The following is a 14,476-nucleotide window of genomic DNA, read 5'->3' as shown; positions in this document are numbered from 1 at the left end:
CCACAATTTTTATGCTAGATAAAAAATGTTAACTGAAATGTATTGGTCTCGTCAATACCTATCGATTGGTCTTAAAAAATTTGCCACGCCCACTCTAACGCCCATAACGCTTAAATCTGTATACCGCCGGTAGGTGGCGCATTTTAATCTCGCTTTGCTACTTGCATATCTCTATTTAGCTGAGTAACGGGTATCTGATAGTCGAGGTACTCGACTATAGCGTTCTTCCTTGTTTATACTGTGACGGTCTTCTAGCTTTCTTATCATATTGCAATTTTATGTATGCTTGTGCTTTTTCTTGACATTTTTCTGCTTTGATTCTAACGTTTTCCAGGTCTCTCTCTTGTGGTGCATTATCTAATTCTTCAAGCTTTTCCTTTAATTCGTCTACTACTTTTCCTTTTTGCTCTAAACAGAATAACATTTTGCTTGAACTTTGTTTAATACTACGATGCCGAGTGTTATTTGGCACATGCTCTAATTTATCTATTACTGAGTCCCCGTATATACCTTTCTCTGGCTCTACCAGTTTGGCTATCATTGGTCCAAGACTTCTGTTTATTCTTTCTACCTGGCCATTTGCTTGAGGTGATCCTGTTGCTATTTTCATATGCTTAATATCAAACTCTAACATAAAATCGTCAAACTCTTTGGAAGTGAAACAGCTTCCTCTATCTGAAATAATGCACTTGGGCTTGCTGTATGCTCTAATATAATCCTTAAGGGCTATGATAACTTCTCGGGTATTTGTTATCTTTGTAAAACCGTCAACGACGACAAATATATGTTTCTTTGATCTTCCCGAATGGACTGGACCATAATGGTCAATGTGGATAAGTTCAAAGGGCTTACTACCTTTTGGAATTGAAGGTAAAAATCCTTCTTTACCTGTATTGGGGGAAAATGCTACACATTTTAGGCAATTATTTATATGGCTCACACTCTTCTCCTTGGCAACAACAATATGTCATCGTTACTCTTTCTATAAACTATTCCGTTTCTCATTTCGAATAACTTGTGCTTACGTTTCTCTAACTGTTTCTTTATCTTCTGAACTTTTGGGTCCTTGGCTTGGCAAATAACCAGATTGTCTTCAAACGAATTTATTTCTACTGTTAAAATGTTTGTACATCTGCTAAGGGCGAAGACGTGTTGCATTCTGTTTCCTTCCCTAAGTATTAGATCGTAGTCATATTTTTGTAGATCTAATGCCCATCTAGCTATACGCGGATTCAATTCGATTTTAGTAAGTGTTAACGTGAGAGAGTTACAGTCAGTTATAATATTGAAATGTCTACCAAATAAATATATCATAAATCTACGTGATGCGTGAATATTGGTCATGGTTTCAAGCTAAAAACTATGGTATTTCTATTCAGCAATCCTTGTGCGTTTGGAAAAATAAAAAATGGTGTGCAATTTTCCATCTTCTTTCTTTTGGAGTAGTACGGCTCCGAAACCAAGAGAGCTGGCATCGCAATGTAGCTCTACTTCGTCTTTGTGGTTATATAAGGCTAACACTGGTGCTTCAACTAACTTATTTTTAAGCATCATAAAGCAGCCCATTTCCTTTTCTCCAAAATGGAATTTTTCGTCATTTCTCAAGAGATCATATAAAGGTTTGGCTAGTGTTGAAAAATCTTTAATGAATATATGGAAATAAAAACAAAAGCCCAAAAAACTTTGAACATGTTGCGTTTAGTCCGGGATCGGAAAATTTTGAATTGCCTCTATTCCTTTATCATCAGCTCTGATGCCCTCGCCGTTTATAATGAAACCCAAATATTTAATACTTTGTTGTAGGAACTCACATTTATCCATACGTAGTTCCAACTTATTCTTAGCTAATCTGAGAAACACCTCCTTTAAAATCTGAAAATGTTCATTAACAACTTTGCTGACGATCATAATGTCGTCCATGAACACAATTACTTGATTCTTTTTAACAAGGTCATCGAAGATTTTATTTATAAACCTTTGAAAAACTGCTGAAGCTGTTTTCAGACCCATTGCCATTCTAAGGAATTCAAATTGGCCTAACGGTGTTACAAAAGAAGTATACATAATTGATTCTTTATTGACAAAAACGTGAAAGTAACCGTTTTTTAGATCAAGTTTGAAAATACATATTTATTTGCTAACTTGTCTAACAGGTCATTGATAAGCGGTATAGGGTAATTGTCTTTAATTAAAACCTTGTTAATTTTTTTTTAAATCTATGCAAAGTCGTATGTCCCCGGTTTTTTCTTCACTAAAACTATAGGGGAAGCATTTTCAGACTGGCTTGGCTGAATGATCGCGTTTTCTAAATAATCGTCCAAAAGTTTTTGCAGTTTTTCTTTTTCCGCATAGGCAAGCCGCCGTGGAGCACAACTAAACGGTTTCGAGTTTTCTAAATTAAGTTTTATCTCACTTTTAATAACCGGTTCCTTTGGTTTCTATACCCTAATGTAATTGTGTTCAATTATCTCTTTTAATTGAGGTAAAAGATCTTGATTATCAATTGTACCGCATATGTAATCAGTGTCTTCATCATCCATATAGTTTATGCTAAGCATTTCACGAATCGTTTTAGACATGTTGCTTTCTTTTTTGTTATTAACTACATTGCCCTCACTAACTTCGTCGATGGCAGTCGGACAGGTTGCCTTACTAACTATAGGGTTGTCTTTATCCCCGATCGAAACACTTATTGCTCCACAATCTTTAAAACTAACTGTATCAGTACCTGTACCACCATTTTTTTGTATAACTGTATTATCAACTGCTTCGCTAAATGAATCATTAATTGAATTACTAAATGTATTACTAATTGTTTGTCTAACTGTATATTTTACTGTTTCTCTAACTTTATCACTAATTGGTTCGCTAACTGTATCACTAACTGTGTCACTAACTGTTTCTCTAACTGTACCACTAACTGTTTCTGTAATTGTATCACTAACTGTTTCTATAACTGTATCACTAACTGTTTTTTTAACTGTATCGCTAACCGTGTCACTAACTGTTTCTCTAACTGTATCGCTATTTTGCTAACTTCATCCACAATAATATCACTAACTGTATCCATAATAATTTCATTAACTTTATCACTAACTGTCTCCTTCAGAATTTCGATAGCACTTTCCGGTTCCTTGCTAGCATCTAAATTATGCGTTAATTTGAATTCCCAGGCATTGCATACACTTTCATTACAATCGGCATTCGTAGGCTCAATCGTGATAATTTTTAAGGTGCTTAAATCTAATTCTAAGTTGCAAGCATCCACAAAATTCCTCCCAAGAACAACCTCATGGCTCATAGACTCATTGGTCACAATATAAAAGTAAAAATGACATTTTAATCGTTATTTTATTACGTAACAAAGTATTCTTCCATAGATTTTTAGTTGGCTTTTACTCAGCCCGAAGTAGTTTTCAGAGACGAACTCCATCTTAATTTTAGAGGATATAACACCTGTTTTGGCGAATGATATTGGGCTGCCAGTGTCTATGAGGCATGCTGCAATTAATGGAGTTTTAGGACTGTTGTAAAAAAATGTTGTATGTATCTTACGTATTTAATTGCATTTGCGCTTTTACGCTCAGAGCACAGTCCCACAAAGTGTCCAAATTTGCCACATGCGTAGCACGATCCTGGCTCTCGTTTCGGTTTAAGGCAGTCCTTGGCGTAGTGACCCTTTGAGTTGCAATTGGCGCAACGGAAGTCCTTTGTGTCTGCAATCTTCCCGGAAGAGTGCTGCGAAGAATTGGTTTCCTGTTTTCGTTCAGGTAGACGGACTCCAGAGAAGGCTTTTAAAATCTGCATAGGTTCGGCGAAACATTGTATGCGAGCTTGGTCGCGTAGCCCTGGTCCTGGAATTCCTTCGATGATGTTTTCGATGAGCTCCTCCTTGTCGATGTTTATATCCTTGGTCAGCATAATTTTCTCCTCGAAATAAGAAGCGAACCTTTCTCCTGAACGCCAGTGACGACTTTGGAACGCGTTCTCCAGCTCCCCCTTTGACATCTTAGTTACAAATGCTAGGATCAGCTGCTCACAAAGGCGGTCGGTTGGTTCCAAAATGCGTGTTGCGTTTGCGTGCAGCCAAATTTGGGCCTTTCCCTTTAGTTTGGCAACAAGGAGCATACGCACACCAAACGAGTCCAAGTTGTACACCCGCGCAATGTTTTGCAGTTGTGTGACCCAGTTAGTAGTCCATTGTTACTTCCTTTGCCAGTGCGAGTGTTGTTGCTGGAGATTCTAACCATTTGTATACATTTGTAAACTGGCATTGATCAGCACTGCCTGTGGCGTGCTTTCCAACACTAGAATCATCGATATCGAAGTTATCCCTGGCGCTGTTAACCCTGGGGCTGTTAGCGTTAACAGCGTCGATGCAAGCGAAACTGTTAATGTTCCCAGAAGTTTGACGTCATAGATTTGCTAAGCATGATTTGGCTTGTCCCTGGTGATATCAGCGATCTTCGCCTGAAGCAGTTGCAATATGGCCTTGTTCGCGTCGATTTCGTCCAGAAGTTTCTGTAGCTTCACCATTTCGACATCTACCAGAGAAACGTCCTCCGTGCTTACACCGTCCACTGCCTGTGACGTCATCGTACCAGAGTCTTCCAAATGTTGTTGCAGCGGCAATGATGCGGCTCCCCTAATTCGGTTTCTGGCGGCTGCTGGCTGTTAAATGAAGCTCCATTTGGTGGATCACCACGTGCCTCTGATGATAGGGTCTGCAGACGCGCCATCAACTCTGCTTTCGAGCCTGAGGTTTAACCAGTTTTTTAACTGAACGACCGTGAATTGATTTAGATTTATGTCAGGCATTTTGAGTAAGAACCACTTCTGATATTGTAATAGGCAATAAAAGTACTCTGGCGATAGCTTTGGTTTAAACTCTTTATTTCGTAACTTCACAACTTTTTTCCTTGAACTCGGAAGAAAGGGATGACAATATAACGTTTACAGTTAACTTAAACTAGGTGCTTATTCCCGCTTATTCTATAGTACAGTGGGTGTCATACTAAAATATTACATCATATGCCATGTCAATATATGTTCTACTACAATGTTGCTTTTAAGTAATTTCCATTTAGTGTTTTTTAGGATTGTAAGTTCGTGGTTCCACCAGAGAACGGTGCGATTTAAGGCAAAAAATTGTATTTTGATGGATAGATGTATTGGCAGATTGGATGAGAGTCTTTTTATTGAGAGAGGCTTCTTTGTTTACATTGCTGTTGCAGGTTTGTGCTAGGGAACTGAGATACGTAATTATGTTGCAGAAAAGTAAAAAGTCTGCTTTCTTGAGGTTAAATGTTGGTTTGGCTAAATATGAATGGGATGAGGTGTTTGAGAACATAGAAATCAATATGGGGAAGAGATCGCTACCATAAATGTCGTCAATCACTTTCCATGTCATTTCTGGGGCTATGTCGGCAGCTGCGAAAAAGAGGTCTTTGTGTGTGAAAGTCTTGTGAGTGGAGTAGTGGGTAGGAGACATGTCATTGTGGAGAATATAATCAGAGCGGTCTATGAATTTTGCCACAATGTTACCTCTAGAGTTTGCTATGTGGGATCCCCAGTAAGGGTGCCAACTGTTGAAATCGCCTAGGACGATTGTTGGAAGATCTGTTCGGGTGAGTACGTTTTGAAGTTTGTTTATTCGATATTGTTTGTTGGGAGAGATGTAGGTGGATATTAGTGTAAGTTTAGTTTTGGAATTTATCTTAATGCCTATTGTTTCAAGGTCAGAGTTCAGTTGGTGCTGTGTGTGAGAAATGGAGCGTTTGTATTGTGGCTGCAGTAAATAGAGAAGGTTATGGGTATGGGCATGAACATTGTATTGGATTTGCGGGTTTCTTGTAAGGCAATTATCTGTGGGTTAAATTTCTTAATAAGTATTTGTAATTCTAGGTATTTAATATTGCATTGATATATTTATAGTATTAAACTAATTAAGAGTTAGGTACTTACGTTGGTTTCCATGTCGCAAGAGTCGCTTAAGGCGTCTCCAGGCTTGTTTGCGTTTGTTTTGGTTTTTGTTTGTTAGACTTTTTGTTTTCAGCTTTGAGCGATGCGAGCATGCGCTTTGAAGTAGTTTGTTGGAAGTTTGTGGCAAGTTTAAGGAGTATGTTTTAGTGACATTAGTTGTATTAAGATCAGCATTTTATGTTAGAGTTCTGGAGGTTGTTGAAGCGTGTTGCGTGGAATTGGGTCCTTTGAGGTGTTGAGGTCCTGGGTTTTGTTGAAGTGTAGCGATGCTATGAGTATGAGTTGTGTTTTTGGTGACTGTGTTGAGTAGGTAAGCGGGGTGGTGTTTGTGTCACTTGACTTAAGGATTAAGAGGGCTGTTACTCGTAGAGTAAAAGGGTATACTAGATTCGTCGGAAAGTATGTAACAGGCAGAAGGAAGCGTTTCCGACCCCATAAAGTATATATATTCTTGATCAGGATCACTAGCCGAGTCGATCTGGCCATGTCCGTCTGTCCGTCTGTCCGTATGAACGCTGAGATCTCGGAAACTATGAGAGTTACAATACTGGGATTAGGCACGCAGAGATTCCTGCGCAGCGCAAGTTTATTTCAGTAGAGTGCCACGCCCACTCTAACGCTCACAAACCGCCCAAAACTGTGGCTCCTACAGTTTTGATGCTAGAATAAAAATTTTAACTGAAATGTATTGTTCTCATCAATAGCTATCGATTGACCCAAAAAAAAGTTAGCCACGCCCACTTTAACGCCTACAAACCGCGAAAACCTGTGACGCCCACAATTTTTATGCTAGATAAAAAATTTTAACTGTAATGTATTGGTCTCGTCAATACCTATCGATTGATCCAAAAAAAATTGCCACGCCCACTCTAACGCCCATAACGCTTAAATCTGTATACCTCCGGTAGGTGGCGCATTTTGATCTCGCCTTGCTGCTTGCATATCTCCATTTAGCTGAGTAACGGGTATCTGATAGTCGAGGTACTCGACTATAGCGTTCTTCCTTGTTTTTAGTTATAATGGCAATGAGTTCTTGTTGGATTTTAAATATACGGCATCTTCTATTGACAGAGTTGTGTGGGTCCTGGGATTTGTCTTCGTTACAGTAAGTGCATTTTGGAGGCCTTGTGCATTTTTCATTATTATGAGGGCCGCGGCGATAGCTATCTCCGCAGTTGTAGCAAATTTTATTTGTTTTACATATTTTTTGAACGTGTCCATATTCAAAGCAGTTGTTGCATCTGGTTGGTAAAGGGATTTATTCTCGCACTGCGGTTCTTTGGTAGCCGATCATAATATGTTCAGGGAGTAAGTTAGTACTATTGGGTTGGCAAGAAAGTCATGTCGTTTTTTTTCAATATTTTCAAAGATGATTTATTTATATCAGGACTTATAATTAATCAATTATGTATTGGCCGTTTTGTTCGACCACTAATGACCATCTCTCGGGCAGCTGCATAATTCCGCGCTCGAAGAACTTTTGGTCTTTTCCAGCAAAGAATCGAGACAAGTGGTTTTCGACAGCCTCATCTGAATCAAAGTTTTTACCATTCAAAGAGTTTTGAAGAGAGCGAAACAAATGGTAATCTGAAGGTGCTAAGTCCGGACTATAAGGTGGATGTGGTAGCACTTCCCAATTCAGCTCCGTTAATTTTTGCCGAGTGACCAAAGATGTGTGGGGCCTAGCGTTGTCATGGTGAAAGACTATACCCTTGCGATTAGCTAGTGCCGGCTCCTTTTCTTTAATTTTTTCCGCCAAATTGGATAGCTGGCGACAGTACACATCTGAATTGATGGTTTCATTCCGTCCCAGCAGCTCAAAGTGCACTACACCCTTCCAATTCCACCAAACAGACAGCATAACTTTCCTCTGATGGATATCGGCCTTTGATGTGGCTTGGGCTGGCTCATCTTTCTTGCTCCATGATCTTTTTCGTTGGACATTATTGTAAACAACCCACTTTTCGTCGCCAGTAATGATCCGCTTCAAAAAAGGATCGTTTTTAATCCGTTGCACCAGAGCATAGCAGATGTTGATACGCTTAGTTAGGTGAATTTCCTTTAAGTTATGCGGAACCCAAACATCGAGCTTGCTTACGTAGCCAAGTTTCTTCAAATGGTTTTCAACCGTTGTATGCGACACACTGAGCTTCTCTGACATCTCCCGCGTTGAATAGCGCCGGTTTTCATCCAGCAAAGCCTGAATTTGTTCGTCAAAAACGGCCGATGGTCGACCAGAACGTGGGGCGTCTTTAACTCCAAAATCTCCAAGCCTGAATTTGGCAAACCAGCGCTGACATTGGCGATCACTCATGGCATCTTTACCATACACTTCGCACAATTTTTCGCGAGCTTCGACCGCTTTTTTTCCTTTTCGGAAGTAAAAAAGCAAAATATGCCGAAAATGCTCACTTTGGTCCTCCATGTTTAATTTGCTATAGCTTCCACAAATGTTATCGAATAATTACCAAATTTTCGTCGATAGTACCTAAGACAATAAGCTTTAAAACGATACTAAAAAGTGTGACCCTGGTGCTCGATTAGTCGTAAATAAATTAGATTAAAAACGATTACTAAAAAAAACGACATGACTTTCTTGCCCACCCAATAGATGTCAGAATAATAAGGCTTGTCTATTAGATTTCCGTTTACTTTCTTAAGAAACTTTTTTACGTGGGATATTTGCTCTTTAAGCTCTTTAAGTATAATATTTTCGTCGATTTATCTAGTTTCATTAGAGTAAACTACCCCCTTCGTATAGTTCAGAGCATTGCGGAGACTTACGACAACGTTAATGTTGGGTGCGAAAGCTTATAGTTGCATTAGTCTGTGTGTGCAATAGTGTGCCATTTCTAAGTTTTTTGCACTAGTCAACTTCACCACCGCAGGCGAAATCAATTTGTTTTTTGATTAGGAATGGGGAGATGTTTCCAAGGTTTGAGTTTGGATCTGCTCTGCTAATAATGACATTCTTGGGGCCTGGGTTTTTAGTAATTCTATATTTTTAGAAGGGTCTAGTCGACCTCGATCGGCTAGGTACCCAGACAAGAGAGATTTTTGGGAAATGTTTGGTGAACATAGGTTCACTTGCGCGCTGGCTTTGCTTGCACTTGCACTGGATGTACCGTAATATTTATACCCGTTACTCGTAGAGTAAAAAGGTATGCTAGATTCGTCGGAAAGTATGAAACAGGCAGAAGGAAGCGTTTCCGACCCCATAAAGTATATATATTCTGGATCAGGATCACTAGCAGAGTCGATCTAGCCATGTCCGTCTATCCGTCTGTCCGTATGAACGCTGAGATCTCGGAAACTAGAAGAGCTAGGCTATTGAGATTTGGCATGCAGATTCCTGCGCAGCGCAAGTTTGTTTAACGCCCACAAACCGCGCAAAACTGTGGCTCCTACAGTTTTGATGCTAGAATAAAAGTGTTAACTGAAATGTATTGTTCTCATCAATACCTATCGATTGACCCAAAAAAAAAAGTTTTGCCACGCCCGCATTAACGCCCATAAACCGCCCACAAACTTCAAAAAATCGTTATTATGAACGCGGATATCTCAGAAACTATAGAAGATAGAGAATTGGGATTTCAGATTTAGATTCCGTAGCCTTAAGCGCAGTGCAAGTTTGTTACGCGAAGATGCCACACCCACTCTAACGCCCACAAACCGCCCAAACCTGTGGCGCCCACAACTTTTATGCTAGATACAAAATTTTAGCTGAAATATATTGTTCTCGTCAATACATATCGATTGACCCAAAAAAGGACTACTACGCCCACTCTAACGGCCACAAACCGACCAAACCTTTTGCGCCCACAATTTTCATTCTAGATACAAAATTTTAACTGAAATGTATTAGATATTTAGATAGATAGATATTTAGATATTTACAATATTTTATTTTTATGCTTACTTCTAATATACATTTATTATTTTTATTTTTTCTTTCAAGATATTTTTGATTCTATTTTTATTTTATTTAAATTATATAGATGATGTTGAAGTTGTCGATTGTGGGGTTAGCTATAGATAGGATGGGATCCAGGTTGTGGAAGGATTGACAACATTGTGAAGAGAGGGTGGGGCAAGAACATATTATATGTTGGATATTTATGCGTGCGTTGTTACACAATGGGCACAAATTGTTTTTAGAAGTGTACAGGTAGTGGGCATTGGTTAAGAATGTGTGTCCTAGTCTGAGTCTGTTTATTATTATTTGTTGCCTCCTGCTCAAGGGAGAGTGTTTATGGGGGGAGTATGACGTGGAAAATGTAGCAATTTGTTGATACCAGTTAGATGTTGAACTAAGAATGTTAGTTTGTTTATCTTGTTGTTCTTTTTTTAAGAAGTGGGTAATGTCGTTGGAGTTGTTGTTGGCAGTGAGGGTAAATTGAAATTTAGAGGCCAGTTTGGCTGCCTCGTCTGCGTTTTCATTACCTACGAGTCCTATGTGGCTAGGTACCCAGACAAGAGAGATTTTTGGGAAGTGTTTGGTGACTAGGTTTCTGACTGAGGTGGCACAATGCGAATGGTTGTTATGGTTGGTGATCGAGGAGATGGAGGATAGGGAGTCTGTGCATATAACATGTTTGCCTGGCATCTTTACGCATATTTTTATGGCTTCCTGAATTACTTTCGAGAGAACTGAGGAATAGAAAGGCAGGAGATTCAGTTTGGTCGTAGCTGTTTCGGTTGTTATGCCTCCAGATTTGGAGCCGTCGATATAGACAAGTTATAAGTTGGGATACGAGGATTTGAGAGTGCGAAAGAGTTGATGGAAAATGGTTGGTGGTGTTGTATTCTTATTGTGTTTAGATAGGGTGGTGTTGGATACTTTAATAATTCTATGCATGTTAAATGTTTTGCATTTATTTTTTTTGATTGGGAGGTAAGGAAATAATTTGATTTTGGATGAATGTATTACGCGGTTTTTTGTGCTGGAGTATCTATGGTGTTTATTAATCAATTTAGTAAGATTTTTAAGGGTGTCTCTGTGGATTTTAAAAGGTTTTTGGCTAGTTTTCCAGTTAAGAAGTTTCGCTTGTGTTCAATGGGACATATGTTGGCTTCTATTAGAAGGTTGTTTATTGGCGTGGTTTGGAATGCTTCAAGACCTACTCTTATTGCTGAGTTAAGGGAAGTTTTCATTTTGTATATTTGTGATTTGGGTGCGTTTCCATAGATTGGAAGGCAGTAGTCTAGGAATAATAATTGATTTTATGAATTAGATGAGAGAAGCGGTGTTGGTGTGCCTAATGGCTTGGACAGATCGGTTTTTCACTTGGATATGTTTGAGTTCCATTTGTATCTGTTGTTGATTGTGAGTCCTAGTATTTTGAGGGTGTCAGTGGCAGGTATAATGGTGTCTCCTGTTAGTATCTTAGCGTTGCAGTTGTGTTTCCGTCAGATATAAAGTATCTGGCATTTGTCTTTGGAAAGGACTGAGCCTGAGTGAGTGCACCACTCGTCGATTTGGTTAAAGGTGTCTGTTAAGTTCGTTGTGGGGTTTTTTCGTTTGTTGTGTTCTATAGGAGATGAAAGTCGTCTGCGTAAGCGCAGAACATAATTTCTCTGGGGATAGAGATGATGTTGGTAAGGGAGTTGTATGCTATGAGGATTAAATGACAGAGATTGGTGAGCCTTGCGGGATCACATTGTTAAGGGGGAAGGTATTGGAGAGATAGGTGTCGGTTTTGACTATTATTTTCCTATTTGTCATGAGGTTTTTGACATAGTTGATTATACGAGCCCCTATTTTCCAAACGTGTAGTTGTTGTATGACTGTGTATATGCCATTTTTATCGAAACCCTTAGTGAAATCGAGTGAAATAATTGTTAGGTGTTTTTTGAGGGCAATGGATCTAGATGCTATGTGCTCTACATAAAGTAGACTGTCTAGTACAGATTTGCTTCTTTTAAAGCCGAATTGGATGTTGTGAATGAGGTCGTTGTTTGGAACGAACCACCACAACCTTTTTGCAATTACTTTGTCGAGGATTTTGGCTAGGCATGATTTCAGAGTTATGGGTCTGTAAGACTTTATGTAAGTTTAAGGTTTTTTGTTGTTTCAAGATGGGTAGGACCAGGCTGAGTTTAAATTATTGTGGGATATGTGAAGAGAGTATTTCACTGTAGAGGGTAATAATTCTGTGTTAAAAAGTTGTGAACAAGTTTTTAGTCATGCAGTAAGATGTGCGGTCGTGACCTGGAGTTCTACCTTTCAGTGTGCTAAGTACTGAGGAGAATTCTATGAAAGTTAGGTCCTTTTCTATTTCTATTGCCGTTTTGGTAGGGATGCAGTTTGGAGTAGGATTAAGGAGTTCTTTGTTGAGGCGGAAAGTTGCAGAGAAGTTGTGATCGCCGGCTTCTTCTGACCAGGTTTGACCAAAAAAGCTAGCGATTTATTGTGGGTCGATTGTAGGAGCAGTGAAGGAGACGTTTCCGACCCCATAAAGTATATATATTCTTGATCAGCATGACTAGACGAGTCGATTTAGCCATCTACGTCTGTCCGTCCGTTTCTACGCAAACTAGTCTCTCAGTTTTAAAGCTATCGGGCTGAAACTTTCCCAAAAGTCTTCTTTCTTATAGGTAGTATATAAATCGGACCAGCCGGATCGGACAACTATATCTTATAGCTCCTATAGATCGGAAAAAAAATTTTAAAAAATTATATCTTTGGTGTTCTTTTTCATGTAACCTCCTAAGCTTGGAAATAACATTTTTTAATTAGTTCTGAATTTCGAATTTAATTTTATCAAAATCGGACGACTATATCATATAGGTGCCATCGAAACGATTGGAAAATTGTTGGGAAAATAATATGAAACAAATTATAGCTTTGGTGTTTATGACAAATTATCTTATACTATTGGAAATATTTTTTTTGTATTCTTAAGAATTTCGAATTAAATTTAATAATTATAACTACAAGAAGTTAACTTCCTATCTTGTTTATACTCCATAATGTTATGTGTGGTATACCCGTTACTCGTAGAGTAAAAGGGTATACTAGATTCGTCGGAAGGTATGTAACAGGCAGAAGGAAGCGTTTCCGACCCCATAAAGTATATATATTCTTGACCAGGATCACTAGGCGAGTCGATCTAGCCATGCCCGTCTGTCTGTCCGGATGAACGCTGAGATCTCGGAAAATATAAGAGCTAGGCTGTTGAGATTTGGCGTGCAGATTCCTGAGCTTCTTACGCATCGCAAGTTTGTTTCAGCAGAGTGCCACGCCCACTCTAACGCCCACAAACCGCCCAAAACTGTGGCTCCTACAGTTTTGATGCTAGAATAAAAATTTTAACTGGTACTCGACTATAGCGTTCTTTCTTGTTTTTTCGTAAGATCTTCGGCAAAAATGCAAGTTCAATCCCATTTTGTAAGTGTAAATTAATATTTATTTTATTAATCAATGTTTATTTAAATGCTGAGAATCGTACCAGCCGGATTTAGATTTTAACGGTTATGATTAATTAAACACCATTTTAACCATAAGTTTTTTATGCAATATTCCTCAAAATACTTTTAAGATTACGTTCCCCCATGCGAGTTTTATCTAAAGATTTTTTTGCGGCAAGTAAAAAATATGGTTGGTTGCAAACTTTATTCATCATTCTACCGTTCTTTCAGTGCACCTTCCCTTCCGCCGAGTGGATATCGCAGTCCTGTACCACCGCCAGCCAGCAGTCCGTTACCACCGCCATTTGTTTCTTCTACCCCCGCCCCCCTTGAGAGGAGCTTGATAACCGGGTCCATTGAGCCCATCTACGAAAATGTACCCCTACCTCAGAAGGCGTTGCCAATACAGTCCGCTTCTAATATTTTTCCTGTTTTGGCTTTTCCGAAAAGCATCACCAACAACCTTACTGTTGCTATAAATTCCCAAGCTGAAGATGGGAACATAAAAACGTACAAGGCGAACCGGACTGTAAGCACGGAGCTGCTATTCGGGGAGGCGCAAGCTCCTAAGCTCTCAACTAGAGCAGCCAGTGCGGGGCCTGATATGGGAATGACACCCCCACCTCTGAACAAATCGACGACGGTCGATGTGGTCACACCTGCAGATGAATCATTGCAACAGCAACTTAGTAACATGAATCTTTCTGTACACACGTTTGGTGGCACCTCCTCTATGGTGAACTCGACGCTGGACACCACGTCTTCGTCTGTGGCCAGCAAGGACTCAAAACGCAAGAAGCGATGGAACTTTTTGTCACGTAGCAAAACATCCGACAAACAGAAGTCAGCTACGCTGGGCAGGGAAAAGGCTACAACGGTAGGTCAGCACGCCAAGCTGGCAGCTAAACTGAAGATGGTCCAAGATGATCTTAACCTTCCACATCGTTGGTCCACGGGAGTCAACAAGTCGCAGCCCATATCCGGGAGATATTCCAAGGACAAGCTGGTAAGCTGGTCATAATTAACCAAAGTCTTGCTTTACCTGTACAGTAAATGTCTGTCTAAGGACCAAGCAAAAATAGAC

General features: G+C 39.5%; 1 protein-coding gene across 14 annotated transcripts in view; it reads left to right on the top strand.

The window, feature by feature from the left end:
* LOC139353985 (tyrosine-protein phosphatase non-receptor type 21-like) overlaps positions 1-14,476 on the top strand; it is a 358,621-nt gene that overhangs the window by 69,790 nt on the left and 274,355 nt on the right. For 10 of the 14 annotated variants that reach the window (XR_011605043.1, XR_011605044.1, XM_070998186.1 and 7 more), the window contains exon 3: positions 13,624-14,398. The exons of 1 other annotated variant lie outside the window; for it this stretch is intronic. Coding sequence is in view for 11 of the 13 variants with exons in the window: in XM_070998186.1 (XP_070854287.1) it covers positions 13,624-14,398 (775 nt within the window). In the remaining 2 variants the exon portion in view is untranslated. Of the gene's footprint in view, positions 1-13,623; positions 14,399-14,476 lie in introns of those variants that run through there. 3 more of the 14 variants (XM_070998193.1, XM_070998194.1, XM_070998192.1) reach the window with 2 other exon arrangements.

The sequence above is a fragment of the Drosophila suzukii genome (genome assembly GCF_043229965.1).
Source record: "Drosophila suzukii chromosome 2 unlocalized genomic scaffold, CBGP_Dsuzu_IsoJpt1.0 scf_2c, whole genome shotgun sequence".
NCBI classification, from domain to species: Eukaryota; Metazoa; Arthropoda; class Insecta; order Diptera; family Drosophilidae; genus Drosophila; species Drosophila suzukii.
Note: the sequence above shows the minus strand (reverse complement) of the source record. Positions and strands in the feature narration are given on the sequence as shown.